The following is a 22736-nucleotide window of genomic DNA, read 5'->3' as shown; positions in this document are numbered from 1 at the left end:
CCTTAAAACATCTGAACCCATTTTAAACACAACTCCAGTTCCCAATCTGAACGTTAACAGGGCAAAATAGGCCTGCCTTTCATTGGTAACACTCTCTGTATCTTTTCCTTCTTCTCAGAACTTGAAAAAGCTTGTGGCTTTTTTTATACACAGACAAAACACTAGCATTTCAACCTATCAAAGTAAGAAGGGTCAAACAGCCTAAAACAAATGTAAATATGAAAATGCCTCCAATTAGGTAATCTTAACACTTTTTTGGTTAGTTGTTTTGGGGTTAAAGCAGGCTGTGTTCAGGATTTACTCCTGGCTCTGAGCTCAGGGATCACTACTGGTGGGTTCTGGGGAGCACCTTACCTACAAGACTATTGCTCTGACCCCAAACACTTGTTTTTATTTATAGTTTATTTAAAGAATCATGATTTTCAAAAATTGAGTTTTAGGCATGTAATATTCCAACGCCAATACTATTAGTGTCAACTTCCCTCCACCAATGTACCCATATTCCATCGATGCATCCCCCACCCCATCCCACTTGCCAGCTTGACAGAAATATTACAAAGTTCAGTGGTTGCAGCTTCGACCTCATGTTTTCAATGTTGCTAAGTCTGTGCTTTGGACATACAGGTCTACCACTCTCCAACATCACCAGAATAACCAAAGGACCAATCCTTGTTCCCACATTCTTTTCCTTTCTCATTTTCCTCTATCCTCCCTCGATATCTCACCTTTTCTGCCTCAACTCTAGGGTCAAGGGTGATCTAGGAATTCACCCTTTACTACATTACATTTAACACTTTTAATCAAATAACTTAGATTAGAAACTGTTCTAAGGACAGTCTTTGTTTCTTTTTCCTTGGTTTATTTTTGGGCTTTTCACAGCTATGCTCAGGGCTTTCTCCTGGATCTGTGCTCAGGGTACCTCATGGGATCTGGGGATGGACCTTGGATTGGCTATGGACATGGCAAATGTCCTACTTATTCTATTAAGTCTCTGGCCCCAGTACAGTTATTTTGTTGAATATTTTATACCATTGTGTAATGAGAACAGATTTTGATCTACTGCCACAATTGGACTGCTGAGACATAAATTGTAATTACTGAAGGAAACCCACCAACAACTTAGAGAAGAGTGTGCCCTTCTGCTAGTGTTGTGGATGAGATGTGTCATTGACTCTTTCTAAGTAGAATCCTCTTTCAGCAGACCACACCAAAGGAACTTCCTGGGCTCTCCTGGAATTCCTTTCATCTAAAGGAGGATAGAAGGGAGCACAGACTTTCTCCCTAACATGGGCCCCTTTAAAACATTCAATGAAAAGGGCTTTTGAATAGTAAAATCATCTCTATGTGCTCATCTTCTCTAGAGCCTCTTTAGAATCTGAACTATTATAACTGGAAAGTATTGCAATTTGGCTCATCAAAATAAGACACTTGGTTCTGCTTGGTTAAAAATGAGCTCCATATGTTAATGAACCAAAGCACTGGTTATCTGTATTGATCACTTACACATCGCATCTTGAGTGGATACTGGGCAACAGCTGGGACAACCATCAGACTGACTCAGGGACTTGATATATGTTCCCAGATCCTATTACAGCATGATTTTTAGGATTTCCTCCCACTTCAAAAATAGCATTTCATTCTATGAGTTTTGCCAGGGTTCCCAGTCCATGATGAAAATTTGCTACATCTAAATTCACCATCATGAAAGGCTAACACAAAAATACCATCTTTTGAAATTTTGAGCCATGCCTGGCAGCGCTCAGGGATTGTTACTCCTGTCTCTATGCTAAGGAATCATTCCTGGTGGGCTCAGCAACCATTTGGGATGCCAGGGATTGAACCCAGGCCAGCTGCATGCAAGACAACTGTCCTACCCACTGACCCCAAGCAGTACCATTTCACCTGCTACCAACAAGTGAGGGCTGATGCTCAGGTAAGAAAGTTGACATTCCTGTTCTGAATTTACAATGTCAGAGGAGAGAAACACGGGCAGAAAAATGCCAGTTATAAACAGAAAGTTGTAAGATGAGAATTCAGAGCAATGTGAGATTGTTCATGCTGGTTTTCCTAGGGGAGAGTTTCATGGGAAATTGTCATTTCAGTTCTGTCTAGAATACTAGCTGTGTTTTGTGTAGAGATCATTCTTTCTAGGACTGAGTAAGCAAATCCACAAAACGAGGGACACCTGGGCACATTTAGAATAAGTGACTTGGTTTCTAAGTAAAAAAAAAATATGTTCCCTCCTGGAGAGAAATAAAGGACTACTTCTCATAGACACTAGACTAGGTGATCAGTACAGAAATTCAGTTTCTGAGAGTCTAAACACAGCAGTTAGAATGAGACAAAAAAAGGTATGGAATAAGTATTAGAATTCAAGAAGCCATGCTTACTTAGATCATTCTTAGTGAGAAACTCAGGGATAAAGCCAATCTCAGTGAAGACACTAAAAGAGCTACTAAAAATATTTTGTGGTGAAAAACATGCAGCTAATGCATTTGAAGTGCTGTATCCAGAGGAAATTCTAAAATATGACTTGCTCTTGCCTTCCTAACTTTCCTATATATCAAGTTATAAAATTCCCTTTAGTGAGCAGACTATTGTGGGGCTCAGATTATAAACAATTTTAAGATGACATCAATGTTGGCTCAAAAGTTTGGTAAATATGTCTACCAATCAGGAAGAAAAGAGAAACCATGCTGGGAACACACAGTTGCAACTGACTAGGATATAGCTGCACCCTCAAGTCTCACAGAAGGTTATTATTATGATACCTCATTTCCCACAACAGTAAAAGAGCAACAGTCAGATCAAATGGACACTGCTGGGTTTGCTGGGTCAACCCCTGGAGGTGCTCTCACTTCAAGAGAAACAGATTAATCTGCTGACTACTCAATTCCTCTGAGTTACAGACTTTCTCTCTACCATTCCATCCCAGCCCAATTGAGAGTGAGCACAAGTGTTCGCACACATGCACCTGTGATCACTGGTGTCCTCTGTGGCTCTTTTCCTTATTCAGCACAATGAATTTTTACTGAGAGCATGGTCACTTCTAAAATCCTGTTCAGTTCCTGGGTCATCCTTGATGTCTAGGTCTAGTTTGTAAAGTCTGTCTTGGACAACAAAGAGACATAGGAACAAGGCAGTCCCTATAGCAGAATAAAAAACATGGTCATGCTTGAATTGTGCTATTATGTCTCTGAAATATTCTGCCTTCTATTCAAAATGTACTTAAATAGTGAGGGGAACCAATAGGTCGCCAGGATAAACAGAGGGTCTGGAGCACAAAGGCAGTGCTAAGGAAGGCAGCAGTATGAACCAAAAACCATAACTGGTAACCAATAAATAATTGTGGGAGCTTGGAAAGGGGGTTAAGAAATGGTGACTGAATGATAATAAAAATAGAGGTAGGTTCCTGGCATTTCAGTAAGAGGGGACAAGAATGTACAGTAACTTGATACATCAATGATGGAGTCTTGGAACATTATTTTGTAGCCCTATTATCTAAACTATACTAATTGTGGGGAGCCTAGCTGATGAAACCTAGAACATAGGACACCTCAGTAATTCCTAATCTTGTCACCCACGTGACCAAAGGCGCCCATGCCTTGAAAACAAAGGAAATAGACAAATACTAAAGTAATTCAAAGCAGCCCAATACATCCAGCCAGAAAGAAAAATATAGAGCAACTTGCCTTTGTGTTAGCAAAAGGTTATTAGGATTACAGCTGATGTTCTATTTATGCTTGTTGAGTAAAATTTATAGAACTCTGTTTGAATCTTATGCTTTCAGGTAAAACGTGCTCTCTACCTCTTTGCCCCTCCCTATTACCTGCTCCAGCTTATGCTAATGAATGCTTGTAATTGTAATTGGTGGAAAAACCCGTAACACCCTCTGACATATTTCAGCCCTTAAAAGTTGATCCCCCAAAAATAAACTTCCCTTTTGAACAGCATGTGTTGTCTTGAGGGCTTCTCTTACTAACTTCTCAAGTTTTTCTTCACAAGTCGGTTCTGCTCGGGCAAACCCACGAATAACTAGCAACCTTCATTTCCACACCCCCGCGGGTCGGGGGTCCCCCACAGGAGGTTGCAACTAATATAAAAAATTAAACATGCTCAAGGCCACAACTACACTCAGCAATGCTCAGAGAACCATGTGTTGTCAGAGGCTTGAACATAGTAGGCATATGCTATCTCACTTGAACTATCTCCTCAAACCAATTCATAGTCTTAACTTATTCTTTCATTGTAATTTATTATGAACAATAAAATAGCAAATACTATGACCTATAGATTAGAAGACTAATAAGACACAGTTCCTGCTCTCAAATAACATATTTCTAGTTTTCAAATCTTGTGTTGACCCCAATTAGTTTTTGGACAAAACATTGTACTGAAGACTTTAACACCCCATGACTGTCGAATTTCATTACCTACCTACCACAAGTGTAACAGAAGTATCTTTGCCATCTCTGGCTCAGAATAATTTTCTTTCTTACTTCAAAACAGTTTTGTCCCAGACCTTTAGTCCCCAGTCCTCAATAATATTTTATGGACATTTTATCTTTTGTAATCAGACTACACTGTATTACATTGCGAAGATTTTTTTTTTTTGCATGTAGACCTAATCCCACAGGTAAAACCTAAATCCAGATGGTAAAGTCAGATGTTAAAACAAATGCAAATTAAATCATCAGCTTTTTCGACTGATATGCAAGCAGATGCATAATCCCTCAAACCCTTCTCATTCTCTTCAATAATTTCAGGTATGTCACGCTTATATGCTTAGGATCATTCCACATCACAGAATAGGATTCCACAAGATTTAAGAGATGGTTCTACACTTCCCAAACTGAAAATAAAGCAAAAAGATTTTTATGGCTATAGGAAAAGTTGTTGAGACCTTTGTGCCTCTTCACTACATCAAATCTAGTGGTTAGATCTTTAGAAGGTTTCTCAGCATGGTTCTAAACATTGGCAAAAGTGAGCAAATCACAAGTTACCCTTTCTTGGCATGTGGCTTTAATGGCCTGTTTGCTCTGGGTCACCTGCGGGTGCTTCGAGACCATTTAGTGCCAAAGATCAAACCCAGTGCTCCTGCAGAGAAAAATCATGCTTTGGAACCGTCATTACATCTTAATCTCAGTCCTTTTCTCTTATGAATAATGGAAATTAATTTTGTTTGAAAAAATTACCTTTCCTTCAACTTCCTAGCCTTTTTAAAGAAGATAAGGTTACAAAATACTTCGCGTTGGCCCCAACCAAATAGTGTAATCTACTGTCACATCCATGTTAACTACCATTTTAAATTATTGAAATGAGAAATTTTTGAAGCGCCTCTAGGTACAAAATATGTCTAGAAATATGCATTTCAATCTAACCTTGGACCCAATAAATGATATATTGTCATCAATCATTTCTAGAGATGTGGGCTGAGATTTATGGTTGACTTGCTCTCCAGTTCAAAACAAAGGAACAGTTTAAACTGAAATTTTGATTTTATTAGTCAAGATGACATAATCCAAGAACATTTAATACTTTTTCCTCTGGTATCCTCAAGTTGGATCCACTATATCTTTCACTTTGTCATAAAGGAATCATATAGAAAATCCCACTGCCTAACAACTCTGGCAACAAAGAATTAAACAAAAATCAAGATTTTTGTCTGTTAAGCAAATGAGTCAGATTACTACCTCAACTCTACATTTCACTTTATTTATGAGTAAAAGGCCTCAAAGCAGTAGTTTCATACCCTGGTCTACATTTGTATAGAAGGTTGAGAACCAAAGCCAAGTACTAACAAAAGTATGCAAGACTAAGGACAGCCCGGAAATTATTCTAAGGATTCTCAGACTGATCGAGGCAGATCTGACTTAATGTAATGTACAAAATTTATGTTTAATATTCAAAAACATAATGTACAAATTTATAATCTGGAAATTACTCAGTACTTACATTTTCGAAGTGTTTTTCCAAGTTCACAATGACATGTCTTGGGATTTAAAATTCTCAAATCTTTTAGTATATTAATGAATCTCTGAATCTCTTTAGCAAATTAATGAATATCACTTTTAAAGAATTGCTTCAGTTAAAATAGAATAACACTTTGAACAATTATTTACTCCAACATTTCTGATTAAATACTGTCTCTTGCTTGTATAATCTACATACATCAAGAAGATAAAATGGAGTTAAAACTAGATAGTCCTTCCTAATTTACCAATTTTATATTTCCCACATCAAGGTGTAGTACAAAGGCCTAATAAAAGAGAAAATAAAGTTAAAATGAAATAAAAACTAACTTTCCTAGATATTTTTCGTATCTTCCCAATCAAGAGTCAATGAGTAATTTATAATTTTGCATCAGATAACCACGTAAATAACAATAAGAGTCCATTCCTCCTCAATCTTTCTCTTCTCTTTACACAAGGAAACCTTATATTAGTAAAGAAATTACTGCTAGTTTCTGGAAGACCCATGAATTGCTACTTCAGAAAGCAAATCTCTATGCTGATACCATGGAATCAACTCATGTTTTTCAGAAGCTCAACAGCAGTGTCAGAGAGAATTTAAATCATTCCTATTCCTTCTTGGGTCACTGTTAAAACATAGAGAGCTCCTTTTTCATAAGCCACCTTGACTGCATGCTATCCATATACCTTGAGGCAAGTTTAAGTGGCAATGAGTAGTAGGGTTGAAATCAGGATAAAACTTTGGTATATTAGATTGCTATATTTAAGAAAATTACTCACTGAGATCATCTATTCATTTGAAATGTTTTCTTATTCGCTTATCTGATGCAAATAACTTTAAAATAATTACCCAAATAAATACTATTGGCATACATATAAAAACTGAGAAATTAAAGCAGTGAGAAAGTTAAATATAAGGAGATATGAAGATTTCTTATGACTCATAATATGCTGCTAAATGCAAAAAAAATAACTGTAAAGGCATATTTGTTAGAAATTAATCAGTGGTAAAATGATCTCCTGAAAACATTAATTAATATACAGTAAAACAGATTTAAAATAAAAACTTTCATAGCAATCAGCATTTCAAAGCCCTAGGTATCCCAACAGAGTGAAGTTGATGTATACAGTACCCAGCTCCAACCTATGTTCTAAAAGCTCCTGTCCCCCCTACCCAAACCCCAGAATCCTCTGACTAGTGTCCCCTGGAACTGAATCAGGCAGTTCCATTTGTAAAGGCATTTAGGATTTTTGAGAATCTTTCAGGTTATTGTTGAGAAACATTATCATTTAGGGTACACAAAATATCTACATATTGCATCACAGTGCATGGTTCTGAAAACAGAATTTCCTACAAAGAAATGAAATATTTGGAATACTATAACTCATTTTTGAAATAGAACTTTACTAGGCAGACTAAATATATAAAAATTATATCCTCTTTAAAGGTTTTTTTAACTATGCAAAAATTGAAAATAGTTGTTTAAAACAAAAGGCTTATTTAAGTGTTTTCCACCAGTGATCAGGTGTTAAATACACTGATTACTGATTACTTAATCAGCATATTTTTTTATTGTCTGTGGACTAAATTTTAACTCTGTAAATTTGTTTCATAGATGAAGTCTATTCAAGGAAAGAAAATAACAATACGTCAGTTTGTCAAAAGAGTTAAAGAAGAGGTGTGTATATTTGAACCATGTCAATTTTAAAAGTGATAATGACAATTTTGTTCCCACTTAATATTTACAAAGACTTTTAAGAGCTGGGGCCTTCCCGGAACATGAGAATTGCTAGAAAGTTACTTGGAATCACCCACAGAAAATAATTGTTGGTGGTTTCATTTCAGGCAATGGACTTGTGCCAAAAGGGACTGATATTGTGATGAAAGGATCACAAAAAGTTGTGAGAATTTTTCCATGAATAAAATTCCTTCCAAGAACAACAAATTGTGATTTCTCATTCTGCTTACATGACAACTATGAGAAATTAACAACAGGTAGTAATAATTTGATTGTGTTCTTCTGAATTCAAAATTTTCCAACATTTATTGTCAGTATTGGAGATCAAGCTTGCTTTCTACAAAGATCACTCCATTTACTGCTCTGAAATATGATTTTTATTCTGTGAGCTTTATCTAGAGGGTTTGTTTTACCAAGGTCAGTGGTCAAGTTTAACTGAACTGGCCATCCAAAAGAATACAACATACTTGAAGCTTTGTGGTCTCTCTATGGTGACAAAGAGGCTGAGACTCTGAAATAAAGACCTGGAATACAAGTTGATGTGATCAGTTACAGTAAAAGATGATTCAATAAAAATACTTTCCAGAGATTAATATTTTTACAATTCTAGTATTCCATGTTAATTAGGAACTTAATCTGAAGGCCAGAACACTTTACAAAAAAAAAAATACACAACACTGCTTAGTTGAATTTTATGTTCATCACTTTTTTTTCACCCACCAAACCCCTTATGTTCATCACTTTTGCCCTTAGAATGGGTAGACCCACCTGTCATTAAATTATTCATATAGCCTAAATCCAAACAAGCATATTTTATTTGGTGCTTATTATTACCTGTTTAAATGCCTGGTTGGGTATACACAAGAAGCAAGACGTTTTTATTATACATTAAATTCAACAAATTTATTTTTGGCTTGAAAAGTTTATACTTGGGTTATTTTCAAAGAAAATGGCTGTGAGGTTGAATTTTGATTCATTAAATTACACCCCTATTTGAAAGAAAAAAAAATAGGTGTTTGAAATGCTTTAAAACATCTACAGTAGGACAGTGTATTTAACTGAAAAGTTTTATGACAGTTTTGAAAGATAAATTAGAGCAACCTTATTTCCAAAGAGAAAAGTATGTTCATAGCTGACTATATTTATTTTGCTGATTTTTATGAGTATCCCCCCTATTTCTTTTCTTAATTATAAAACAATCACACTGTTAGCTCTATGCGTCATGCTTTTCAGACATAGTTAACTGAGAGGATCACATGATTGACTGAAAAGATCTCTATCAGACAGAGTTACAAACCAACCCTAAATGCAAATGTTTCTGTGACGCAAGCATTAATAGAAAACCCCATCCTCTTTCTATGACTCCTAAGGGCAGCAGACACTGTATCTGTCATTTTTCCTGGATGGGCTCTGACTATCTCCAGCAGAAGACGCATTGCTTTGTTTGAACACCCGATACCTCACTCTTCTACAGAACGGAACAGTGTCTGTGGGTAATTACATGTTTACTTCTGTGAGAGGAATTTTAGGGTTTTATTCAAAATTATTGAAAATCAAAAGCTCGATTTCACCAGTTCAATTTATATGAATGGCTTGCTGCACTGCAAAGCTCCCACAGGCTGGAGAGAAGCATGAAAGGTCAGGTGATTGGAACAATGAAAGGCTCAGACAGGGCTGGGCGGGTGAAGGTGGGTGGTTGAGATTTAGATGTAACAAGGATTGATAAGAAGCTCCAGAGAATCTCCTCCCATGGCCAAGTCTTACCATTTTGAGAATCGAAATCAGTCTTGGCCTGCGACCTCCTTGTCTTCAGTCCACGACCAACCTGCAAAATAGGTTTAAATACAAGTAGACAAATCACTTCACCACAAATCAACCAATGAAAAATGTCTCTCTGCAACTGACTGACAAAAAAAGACCAAAAAACAAAAAAACAACCGTTTTCTATGGTTAAGATGTTACAAACAAATTACTGAAGTCACTGGGGCTTCTGAAAGAGCTTTCCAAGTGGTGGACAGCTTAAAGGGACAAAGGAATTCTTAGTACTAGGCATTACAGTCGCTGGCTATTTTTAGTTTTGGGTTCATCTTGAAATTGCAGGAGTTCGAAAGCGTAGCAACTTAAAAGTGGAACCAAGTGATAAAAATAGATGGTTTGCTGGCTGCTCTTTGTTCCCAGACATACTACTGGCAGTATATTTGCAACCAACACAGCAGAATGGGGATCAGCCTTCACTGAGTAGTGTAATGAATGCCTCAGAGTGGATATTTTTGGAAATAGCACTGCATTACATAACCTTCCGTGCTTAAAAAAAATGCATGGGCCGGGGGTGGGGGGGGCAGTCAGGAATATACACCGTTATGCCAGTCTCCCTAAACATGAATGTCCGTGCTGCAGTGATTTTCCTTCGAGTATTCATATCATCAGAACAGTTATTTGGCTAGCAGAAGTTATGACATAAAATAGAGAGATGAATGGAGAAACTAAAAGTTCTCCGCAGGGGTATCACCAACTCATCATTTTCATAATGTTAAGAGATACATCTAAAAATATGGTTCTTATCACCACAAAGCAAAAAGCAGTTGTTTTCTTTTATGCAGTCCCTCCCCACAAAGTTCAACTGCTTTGTTTCTTAAAAGGCAGGGGGAAAAAGTGTTGCAAGATGCGCTAGAAACCCGAAAAGGTCGTCGACGGTGGCAACGTTGGAGTAACAAAGTGTCAGAATGAAGCCAGAGGCACACATTCATCTTTTAAAAAAAAAAAAAGGAGGGTCATGGGGGTGCCTGCATGCACCAAAGTGCGTCTATCTAGCTGTCAAGAAACAAAACACGTCCTAACAATGCTTCCCGAGCAAAATAAATAAATAAACAAATGAAACAAGCCCCCAGCCTTCCTCCAAAAATTCTCAACTTGTGCAATTTATGAAAAAGGAACAAGAAGAACCTCGTCGCAGTTGCGCTTAATGCACCAGGAATTCCGCCAAGGTCGGCTCGTTCGGCTCCGTAGTGCCGAGGCGAGAGAAGCACTCCGAGGGTCGAGGTGCGGCGGGCGCCGGGAAGGCGAGGGAGGGAGCGGGCGGGCGGGCGGGCGGGCGACAAAGAGAAAGCAGAGCGCGGCAGGCGGCGCCGCCAAGGGCAGGGCAGGTACTTACGGCTCGCCCGCTCCGCGGCGCACCTGAAAGCCGAGAGTGGACGAAGCGGGGCCGCGCGGCCGGGCAGCGGGGGCGGGGCGGGGCGGGGCGGGGCGGGGCGGCGGCGCCCTCCCGGGAGCGCCGCGGTGGGCGCGGAGCCGGCCGCCCGAGCTCGCGCGCGCGAGCGTCTGCGCGCCCCTGCCCGGCGCCGCGGGCTGGAACAATGAGCTCATCCGGGGGGCCCGGCTGCTGAGTCGGCAGGAATCGCGCCCGACCACTTCCGGGGGCCCGGACACGGAGGGACGCGCGCACGTGCCGGGCGGGACCCCGCGGGCGCAAAGGCGCGCGGTCGCGGCCCGGACCCGGGGGCCAGGCCGAGGGGCGCAAGGTCCCCGGGCCCGGGCTCGCGCGGCGGGCCGGAGACACGGGGTTCTCTCTCCGGCCCGGGGCAGGGGATTCTGAGCGCGGGTCCGGGAAGCGACGGGGCTCTCGGGCCGGTCCGAAGGGGTGCGCGCCGCCGGGACCCCAGGCTCGCCCGCGGGCCGCGAACAAAGGCGCCCGGCTCGGCCCCGGGACAAAGGGCGCGCACCCACGGGCCGCCGCCCCCCGACGTGCGCCGACTCCGCAGACAAAGGAGGCTGCAGGAGGCGCCTGGAAGGAGAAACCTGCGGCGGAGGGCGTCTGAGGCCACGGCCTGCCCTCGAAGAGCCGCTCCCGGCCCCGCAGGACGCGGAGCCCCCGCGCCCCCGCGCGCGCGCGCACGCACACTCTCACTGCCCTCCCCGGGGAGGCCGCGCCGGGAGCGCGCGAAAGCCCGTCCGAGGCCACGCGCCGCGCCCACCCGGGCTCGTGCACCTTCACACGCGCAGGCACGCTCCGGCACACACGGACACACACCCGAGTGTGTCCGCCTGCACTCGCCACGGCTCGCGGGGCCACGCGGGCACCCTCACGTGCCGCGAATGCTGCAGGGCGGACCTCCGCGCACTGCATCGAGGACTGCTGGCCTGCTCCCGGTTTGCACACAGACCACCCTGCCTCCCCGTCTGGTCCCCAACATTTTGTCCTTTTCAAAATGGAAGGTAGTCGAAGAGTCCCCTTATTTAAAGGCCTGCAGTGATGGTTGTTTAAAATAGGAATTGAATAGCTTAAATGTTTGCTGCGGACTCGAACAAATTGGTTTCAATGGAAACAACACACGATGCTGTCTTAGGAAGACTTCCCCGATTAAATGGCTTTTCCAAGGGAAAAAAGGTGGAAAGGTTCATAATGGAGCACATCATCCACACTTTCCTTCTAATCACTGGAATCAACATGTTCACATCCTTAACAGACAAAAGAAAATAACCTGGGGAGTATTTACAAAAGGAAAGTCTTAAATATATATTTATACAATGGACTAGATATTTAGATTTAAGCAGGTGGGGGTACATACATGAGTCCACCTTAAAAAGCCCACCACAGATATTTTGGATTTACAGTATGCTAAGTTTTATTTGTTGTAACATGAAACTCAAAAGTGAGAGATTTTCATTTAAAAGGAGAATTCAAAACACAGAGTGGAAATATTGTTTTAACTATATTCAAAAGCAATTTCTATCCACCAATACAACATTTTTTGCATCCTTCGACATTCCTGGTTTCTCTACTAACTACTAAGACATAAAGTCACTATGACACCAGCTTCTGTAGCTATAAAAATAGTCTCAAAATGTGATTGTCTATTAGTCCGGGTGCTTCTTCATCTGACCTGAAAGCTCTATGGAAGACCCCTCGCCGTGAAGGGCATTGCTCAAGCCCGCCCCATCACAAGGTAAAGTACACATCGCATTCCATTCATAACTCACCACAGTGTGACTACCACCACCTAAATTTTCCATTTTATTTTTTAATTAATATTTAAAGAAAATGCATTACATAGTTGACATAACTGATAATAACACATTTTTAGGAAGACCAAAAGCAACATGTTTTTTTAAATAGAAAATTGAAAGAAAAACTAAAGATGGAAGAGAAAGAAAAGGATATTTTTGAAAACTATTGACTCACAATGAATTCACCAGCAGAAAGTTTAGTAAGCTCTTCTTTAAAAAGGATAAGAGTAAAAGAGCACAGCAATAACAGTGTGAGAGTGGCAATTGTTGTTGTTTGCATAGCCCAGTAAAAATACGGGTAAAATGGGAAAAAAAGCCCTTGTCCTAAATACTAAGAGACCTTATCCCTGAAGTTCTCTGACCACCACCAAATTTTTGTCCATTTTTTCCCCAGTTATGGAATCTGTCCTTTGCTTCAGTATGCTCAGTTCAGTCCTGTCATAAACATAGGGTCTCTCAACAAGGATGTTGATAACCAGGAAGCAAATTCACTCAAAATGTTATCCCATAGTTTCTCAGCCTCAGTGCTCTGATATGTGGCATGTGGCACGTCACAGCTCCATCTCACCAGGGCTGAATAGCTCTTTGATGGGAGCTGGAGTAAGAGGACGAGGGAGACGGAATAATCCTCTTTATTAGAAGATATTTATATTCCACATATATTCAAATCCAATATATCCTATAAACGTAGAATATCCTATATATCCTATAATTATATATTATATATCAATCCATTATATCCAAATCTATGGTTCTCCAAAGCTATATATATATGTGTGTGTGTGTGTGTATATATATATATATATATATATATATATATATATATAAAATCTCAGCTACAAATGTGCATTCTTGCAGTGTCATTTATTTCTGGTCTATATAGCATGTTCCATGAGTTTAAGTGCGGTTGAAAGGCTTCATAGCAAAGTGCTTAGGATGAGCGTTAGTAAACTCTACTGAAGTTTTTGAGCCTTTTAGGCTCATTGTCTTTGTCTTTCATTTGAAGTTTAGTCCATAGCACCAATGTGCTTCTGTATTGTCTGGAACTGAATGTGTTTGACATGTAGTGAGTGGCACAAACATAGTAATATCGGGTATTATAAGTAATTTCATGGAACACAGTCTGTTTGAATTGCCATGATTCTGATTCTCTTCTTTTTTTTTTTTTTTTTTTGGTTTTTGGGCCACATCCAGTGACACTCAGGGGTTACTCCTGGTTATTCGCTCAGAAATCGCTCCTGGCTTGGGGGAACCATATGGGAAGCCAGGGAATTGAACTGTGCAAGGCAAACATCCTACCGCTTGTGCCACTGCTCCTGCCCCACCATAATTCTCTTCTGCCTCTCCACCTCATCACTTTTCTGGTACACTTAAAATAGGTCAGCTAAATGTTTTGCTCCCCAATGAATCATTCTGCTACTTGTCTTTGGAGCCTTTTCATATGCTGTTTCTCATGCCAGAATATCTATTTCCTCTTTTTTCCTTTTCATGCTTCACAAATTTAGACAACTTTGACTCTTTGCCTCTGCTGTCTTAGAACAGGGACTTTGTGCTGCAGTGGTATGCACAGAAACTCTAGATTCATCCTTACCTATCACAAAGCTCCATAACTTTGGCTCTATTTTCCTGTCCTCATGGTTAAGCTGTAAATAAAGGAACAGACCATAGCAGACAGTATTGCTATCGGTCTCATTCTCATTGTCTCTTTTTCTCTTTTTTCTTACTGATACCCACCCAATTTTGTTTTAGTTCACATCTTCCATTTAGCCTACATGTTCTCTCTCTCTGTCTCTGTCTGTCTCTCTGTCTCTGTCTGTCTCTCTGTCTCTGTCTCTCTCTGTCTCTCTCTGTCTCTCTGTCTCTCTCTGTCTCTTTCTCTCTGTCTCTCTGTCTCTCTCTGTCTCTCTCTCTGTCTCTCTCTCTCTGTCTCTCTCTCTCTCTGTCTCTCTGTCTCTGTCTCTGTCTCTCTGTCTCTCTCTCTCTCTGTCTCTCTCTCTCTCTCTCTCTGTCTCTCTCTCTCTCTCTCTCTCTCTCTCTGTTTCTGGGCCATACCGGCAGCTCTCAGGGGTTATTCCTAGCTCTGTGCCCAGAAATCGGGTTTGGCAGGCTCAGGGGACCATAAGGGATGCTGGAATCTAACATGGGTCAGTCCCAAGTTGGCAGTATGCAAAGCAAGTGCTCTACCACTGTGCTACGGTTCCTGCCCAGCCTATATGTTCTAAATCAGTCTAAAGGGAAAGAGTTATAGTGCATGCTTGAAATTTGAGTTCTCTGCTTAAAGCAATAGGAAACAATGGAAGTAGTTTAATCTGAAAGTCATATGACCAGATTTTTTCTCAGAAAGATTATTAGAGTAACTTGAAGGATAGATTTGAGTAGAAAGAAGGAGCAGAACTGAGGAAGTAGGATCAATTAGGAAGGAGACTATTACAATAATCCAGGTGAGAAATTGTGAATGGTCCAAATTAGAGACCATGGGAAATGAGAAAAGGAAGGACTCAAGTTTCATTAGGGAGGTAGAATTGCAGAACTCATTAAGGACTTGAAAAATAGAGTGCTGCAATTCTCTGAAGGAGAAAAAGAACAAAGCCAGTCAGACAGGGTCTCTGGATTTGTGACTGCTTAGATGATGATGTTCTTTTCTAAAACAAAAATGATTGCCAGAAAGTGAATTTAGGCAAAGGAGGAAAATAATTTTGAGTTCATTAATGGCCCATAGAATTTACATAACCAATGTTCCAATATTTAGTATGGAGTATCTTTTTTATCACAGTCTCCCTTCTCAGCATGCTCCTCTCTTATCATTAGCTGGATTATGGCCCATTCCAAAATTTGCATATTGAAATCCTAATTCCCAGTATACTCTTAATTGCAACTGTTTTAAAAATAGGATCTTTCAAGAAGAAATTAAGGTAAAAGGAGATCATATCGAAGTCCTTAATTCAAGATGGCTCTTATAGAAGAAATCATGGGTTTGGAGGACACCTCAAAGAACTAGAGTATGTGCTTTGAGATTTGAATCCCTGGCTCCACTGACCCAGAGCACTGATTGCTGTGGCCTTTGTGGTCCCCAGTGGAAGCCTGAGCTCATCATTCCTATGCCAGTAATCAGGCCAAATATTACTGGGACACCAAGCACAGCTTGGACACCTCCTTCTAAAATAGAAAGGAGATTATGACATCAATATACACACAGACATCAATATACACATGTAAAGGTATAGGGAAAAGAAAGCCAGCTACCAGCTTACCAGCCAAAGAGACAGACTTGGCTGTCATCATCCCCATTGACACACACAGCATCCAAGATTGTGAGAAAATTGATTTTTCTTGTTTAAGTCACTGAGTCTTCGATACACTGTTGTGGCAGCCCTAGCCCCTCCCCTGCACCACTCAGAAGAGTTAAGGACTTACAGTATTTCTGTTTTACATGAGCTTTGGGATATTGTAAAATGAGTTCAAGAAAGACTCAGAAATTAAAGTAGCAATGTGTTCATCAAGGGCAATATTTTGTTCAAATTCAGAAAGTCATATTAAATATGTGTTTAAAACTTGCAGTGGTGGAGGCTCATCTAAAATTCATACTTCCTGGTTCTCAGAACAGCATTCCAAGACACATAAGGAAATCTATTTACAATCGACCCTGTCCACTTGCAAGTTTCCAGCTGTATTTACACAGCTGCTGAAGGCAGCACAGTTGAGAGCTCTCAAGTTCACCATGGAGAAACCCACACTGAGAATAAATTCAGAAAAGTCTCTTCATTTTTGAGAATTTAGAAGTCTCAGGAAGGAATACAAAATATCTAGACTGACCTGTCTAGAAGGGGATATTAGCAATGAAAGGAGAAGAAATTGAAGTGGAGTTAGAAACAAATGTGGAATCTGAATGTAAAGGTTGATGCAGAATGAGCTTTTTACCTATTTCAAGCTACAAAGCATAATAATGAATGTGGAGTTCAAAAGTTAAGAGAATAATGTAAGATGGCACTGTCTGCTTTGAATTTTGTCCAACATCTGAAAATAATTGAAATATCCCAGGATAAGTCAAGATAGGCCTCCTGGAAGTAAAGAGCAATCTGGCTGCTGTAGACACAAAGAGATAATGGAAGGAATGTCTCATTTCTCCAGATTATTCTTCCATGCAAAGCAGATGATATGAAACACATTTAAAAATTAGTCTGCTTGGGGCCGGAGCCGTGGAGCTAAGCGCTAAGGCCTCTGTCTGCCTTGTGCACAGTAGCCTAGGACAGACTGCAGTTCGATCCCTGGTGTCCCATCCATATGGTCCCCCAAGCCAGGAGTGATTTCTGAGGGCAAAGCCAGGAGTAACCCCTGAGCGTTACCAGGTGTTATGGGGGGGGAATTAGAGGCCGGCAAGGTGGCGCTAGAGGTAAGGTCTCTGCCTTGCAAGCGCTAGCCAAGGAAGGACCGCGGTTCGATCCCCAGGCGTCCCATATGGTCCCCCCAAGCCAGAGGCAATTTCTGAGCCCTGAGCCCGGAGTAACCCCTGAGCGTCAAACGGGTATGGCCCGAAAAACCAATAAAAAAAATTAGTCTGCTTGATTTAAAACTTATTTGCATGGGATACAAATCTTAACAAATAATTATGATGATTATTTCTATCACAAAACAAGAAACATAAATTATTACAAAAATATCAATGTATGTGTGTGAGAGGAGAGAAAAGAGATGGAAGAGGAAGAGAGACACTTTGATAATTACGATTACCAAAGGAAAAAAATTGGCCTTTACCTGAGGAAATGCTGAATTTTAAAACTGATTAATCAGTGTATACTCTTCATAACACTAGGAAGTGCTCTGATGTTGACACATTATATATATTATTCTGTCAGAAGAAAAAAGTGTCTACTTATTTAAGAGTATAACCACATAATATGAAGTTTAATAACTGCTTTGGGTATTTACTGATACGTAGTTTAAAAAATTCTATATGTACTAAATCTAGTTTTGAAATTAATGCAAACAGCTGTGACCAATGAAATATTCCTTTTCAGTAATATTATCAGAGCCTGAGATTTCAAAGACCCTGAAATATGTTAGTGGGATTTGCATAAGGAGAGTAAGATAAGGAGACAGACAAACATCTGTCACACTCATAAACTTAACAAGAAAAGTTTAGTAGGTAAGAAACCATGTTCCTTCTTTTCCCCTACAGCAGTCCTAATTTTAAGAGTATTTTATGAAATACTGAGTTGATCAGCTTTTGAAAATAGTGTCCTATACCTGCCAATCTCTGTAATTTTAGGTGTCCCAGGGTCACATGAGGTTCTTATTACCTTTAAAAAGATAAACAGCCCTCAAAGTTCAGGAAATCACTCTAGAAAAAAAAGAGTAAGATTGAACATTACTGGACCCGGAGAGAGCATGGAAATAAGGTGTTTACCTTGCATGCAGGACAGTGGTTCAAATCACGGCATCCCATATGGTCCCCTGAGTCTGCCAAGAGCGATTTCTGAGCATAGAGTCAGGAGTAACCCCTGAGCGCCTCTGGATGTGACACAAAAACAAAAACAAAAACAAAAAAACCAGAAAAACAAAATAAAACAAAATAAAAGATTGAACATTACTAAGCATATAATATTTGTTGAGTCACTAAATTTTATTTTTTTATTTTGTGCTGGCAGCACTAAGGGGCTTACTCTTAACTCTGGTTAGGGATGCCCCCTTCAATGCTCAAGGTGCCATCACGGTACTGAGGATAGAAACAAGATCAGCTACATTTAAGGCAAGCACGTTAAGCCCTTGTATAGTCTCTCCAGGCCCCAAGAAAGTTGATAAGGCAGCAAATCACCTCATTTTTGTGTTCAGCTACTACTGTTTGTTTTGATTTTATGATTTCCTTTAAATTCTCAGGGATGTGCATTGGGCGAGATTAATTTAATAATTTAGGGAGTATAATTAGAATCCAAATAAATCTAAAATTTAATGAATTAAATTAAAATTCATGAATTATAAATTATAAATAACTATTCATTGTCAAGACACTTCTAGTAGGTAGTAGTAGTAGATTTTATAAAATATATATTAGAAACCTAATGTAAAGGAAATATTCCAAACTATTTTCTCCTGATAGATACAAAATGGAAGCATATATCTGGGTGTTTATCTTATGTACACAAATGGGATGAATTTCTTTGATGTAAAGAGTTTACCTAAATCAATAAAAAATAGACTAACAGATACTACATATTAAAATACACTTAAATTCATAAAAACATTATTACATAATTAAAAAACCTTTCTAATTAAAATTTCAAAGACATAATTCATATCTCTCTGACAGAGTAGTTTAAAAAATTGATGACTTACTTGTCTATGAGTCTGGGATAAAATTGTATCAAGTATTACCAGTAGGTGTTTGCACTTTATAACACACTGTTGAAATTTTTTTCATAACTACTAGAATGTAAAATATATATAAGCTATGATCCACTAAATTGACTTATGTCTTTTTCCCAGTAAATAGATTTGTGTATATTTAAATAAAAGTCAATAATATTTGGAACATATTTTGTAACAGAAAATATTTGGCAGCAGCTCATGTTTCCATTAATAGTGGGTATATTTTATTTCTAATTTCTAAGGTGTTGGGCCTTGCTTGGCAGTGATCAGGGTTTCCTCTTCACTCTGTACTCAGATGTCACCTCTGGCAGTACTCAGGAGACCATATACAAGGATTAAGCTGGGATTGAGTGCCTGCAATGTAAGCATCGAATCTCCTATAGTCTCTCTTAAGTTACGCATCTGTTTAGAAAAAATAAACAAAATTGTAAAATTTGGAAAACTATTTGGTAAAACGGACTGTTGCATTTTTCCCACCCAAAGACTTGTATAATTGATTTTTTTTTGTTTTTTTTTTTTTTTGTTTTGTTTTCAGGCCACATCCTTGACACTCAGGGGTTACTCTTGACTATGCGCTCAGAAATTGCCCCTGGCTTGGGGTGATCATATGGGAGGGGAATTCCAACCGAGGTCTGTCTAGGCTAGGGCTTGATCTCTTACCTCTAGCGCCACCCCTCTAGCCTCATAAAGACTTGTACAATTCTGTCTGTAGAAGTTTTGTAATGAAAGTTTCAAACTGAAAACAGTCCAAAGTGTCCATCATTAAGGGAATGAGTAATAGTGATTTAGCCATGACATAATAATCCATAATTAAAATAACTGGACACATGTCACAACATGGAAATTCTCTGACATTTTGAAAGAAGAGAGTACAAATATGGTTTTACTCATATGGAGTTCTAAAATAGGAAAAATAACTACAGTGCGTAGAGAACTTGCCTTGCACACAGCTGTCTCAGGTTTAATATCTGGCACCCAGAGCCCTCCAGGAGTGATATATGACTGCAGAGTCAGGAATAATTCCTGACCACCATCTGCTGTGGCCCTAGACAACAACAAAAATCTAGTCAAATCATAGAACCCCTTTGAAGACCTGAGGAGACATTACAAAGTAATAGAAAATTGGATCATAGAATTTATAGGTGTGTACATGTAAAAATAAAGCTGTACATGATATTGATGTGTGCACTGCACACATCATTGTATGAATTGTACACACTTCCTGACTTAAGGCTTATTTAAAAAAGTTAATGACTAACAAATCAAAAGAGGAAGGAAACAGATGATGATGGAGGAAGAAACAGCTCTCTTCTAATGAATATAATATGCTAGCAAACTGGTTCCATCATTTTTTCCATCAGAATTTCTTATCTGAGTGAATCACAGTAGAAAATTATTTGAAATGATTTTTCATACTTCTCTTAGTGATAATTAATACCAGTTATGATAACCTGAATAATATTTATTATATAAGTAATAAACTTATGTCTTTTTCCCAGTAAATAGATTTGTGTATATTTAAATAAAATTCTAAAAGTCAATAATATTTGGAACATATTTTGTAACAGAAAATATTTGACTATCATTTGAGATAGTCATTCTTTAATGACTATTAAATAGTCGTTAAATGACTATGAAATGAAAATATTTATATATAGGGGCTGGAGAGATAGCATGGAGGTAAGGCCTTTCATGAAGAAGTTCATTGGTTCTAATCCCTGCGTCCCATATGGTCCCCCGAGCCTGCCAGGAGCCATTTTGAATCTTGGAGCCAGGAGTAACCCCTGAGCGCTTCCGGGTGTGACCCCCCCCAAAAAAAAAAAAAACAAAAGAAAATATTTATATAACTTTTATTTTGTGTTGTAGGATTTTGTTTGGTTTTGGAGGTATGCCTGTGGTACTCAGTGCTTTCTTTTGGCACTGTGCTCAGAGATCACTCTTGGAGGGCTGTAAGGGTCCATAATGTGTGTCAGGAATTTAATCCAGGTCATGTAAATGCAAAGCAATGGTATTGTTTATACGTACACTCATCATTATAAACTGATAATGATGGGCTATGGAGAGGGAATCTTGCACTCACTTGAATAAATGACATGTTGCACAAATTGAATTGTGTACAAGTACTAACATTTTTCTTTGAATAGGAAAGATGGGGTTTAAGAGAGAAGAAATTACAAAAGAAAGTACAAAATTTTGTTCATATTAATTTGAGTAATCTCAGAAAGAAAAAGAAAAAGTTTTGCTAACTAGGCTTATGATTAAATTTCTGGAAAATTTCCAGAAATTATGGTTGTAAGAGAAAATTTTTAGTGGCAAAGTTAAACGCTGGCAAGATTTCAATAATATTCTATTAAGAGTTAGGACCACTTTTTTCCATTTAGTCCAAGTGCCACTTAATTTTCCATGTGAAGGTAGGAATCAAATAAGTGAAATAAGAAAATTATTAAACTAATTAGGGCAGGATAGTATAGAAATCAAGCATTAGATAGCAAAATATGAAAAAATATTTTCCCTGTTTTGCCTGTAAAGAAATAAGAGAAATCCAAGGTAACTGAAACTTAATTGTGTGCCGACAAAAATCATAGCATTTTTATACAGATCAATTGGCACAGGAAAGTAAAATGCCTGTATGGACACACACACAGGAAATGAGAGTGATCTTGGCAAGCCACAGGCAAATTATTTGATAGTCTGCAGTCATCAGGATCTTCATAAGCCAGGAAAATTGCACAGAGATTTTTCAGATATGTCAGTAATAACAAAGGACAACTACAGCACTTACTTTAAGATTGATAGGACATATAAACACAAATAACATATGCCTTATGTGCACTCTACTGTTAAAACCTCCAAGCAGCTTAATACTGGGTAAGTGTGGAGATTACTTCCTTTCTTCTGAATTAGGTTCTTATTATTGTTATGTGCATTATTGTTACCTGTTGGTGGTATTAATTCCATACAAAAAGAATTACACATGTAACTTCACACAGAGTGCTGTTCTTATTTAATTTCTTGATTGAGATTTTCTCAACAACAATTAAGCTTCTTAATTTACTATTGTATTTGGTCCAATTTTTTTTAAATTAGTACAAATTTTCCAGAAATGTTTCATAATAGGGCTGAGCACTAGCATGGCAAGTAGAGTGTTTGACTTGCATGTGGACAATCTGGGTTCGATCTTTAGTATTCCATATGGTCCCCCAAGCACTCCCAGGAAAGACCCCTGAGTCAGAGCCAGGAGTAATCCCTAACCATCTCTCAGTGTGGCCCCAAAACAAAACAAAATTTAAAACTTTGCAAGTGTCTGTTTGTTTGTTTGTTTTGCTGGCTTCTATAAGAATAGAAGGAACAGATAGTAATTTTTAAGAAAATTAATATGCCTTATGTTCTTTAGCATCTGCAAAGCTATACTGTAAAAATTCCCTCAAATATTCTTATTCAAAGATAATTTCTATGAAATGCCGTTTACTGAAAAACGTTTTATTAATCGAAACTAAGTTTACAATAATAGGGTTTCATTTATTACTATTTTATTTTGGGGACTACATGGCAATTTTCAGGATTAATCCTGGCTGTGTATTCAGTAAGAATCACTCTTACTGGTTATCAGGGGACCACATAAGTTATCAGGGATCAAAACCTGTGTCAGTTGCATGCA

General features: G+C 39.0%; 1 protein-coding gene across 1 annotated transcript in view; it reads right to left on the bottom strand.

The window, feature by feature from the left end:
- Positions 1 to 9561, bottom strand: part of NREP (neuronal regeneration related protein) — a 29235-nt gene extending 19674 nt beyond the window's left edge. The window contains exon 1 of the mRNA XM_049776112.1: positions 9476 to 9561. Within this exon, the coding sequence (XP_049632069.1) occupies positions 9476 to 9478 (3 nt within the window). The 5' untranslated portion in view covers positions 9479 to 9561. The remainder of the gene's footprint in view (positions 1 to 9475) is intronic.
- Between the last annotated feature and the right edge of the window lie 13175 nt (positions 9562 to 22736).

The sequence above is a fragment of the Suncus etruscus genome, chromosome 6 (genome assembly GCF_024139225.1).
Source record: "Suncus etruscus isolate mSunEtr1 chromosome 6, mSunEtr1.pri.cur, whole genome shotgun sequence".
NCBI classification, from domain to species: Eukaryota; Metazoa; Chordata; class Mammalia; order Eulipotyphla; family Soricidae; genus Suncus; species Suncus etruscus.
The sequence above is the reverse complement of the archived record's forward strand: the minus strand, read 5'-3'. Positions and strand labels throughout refer to the sequence as shown.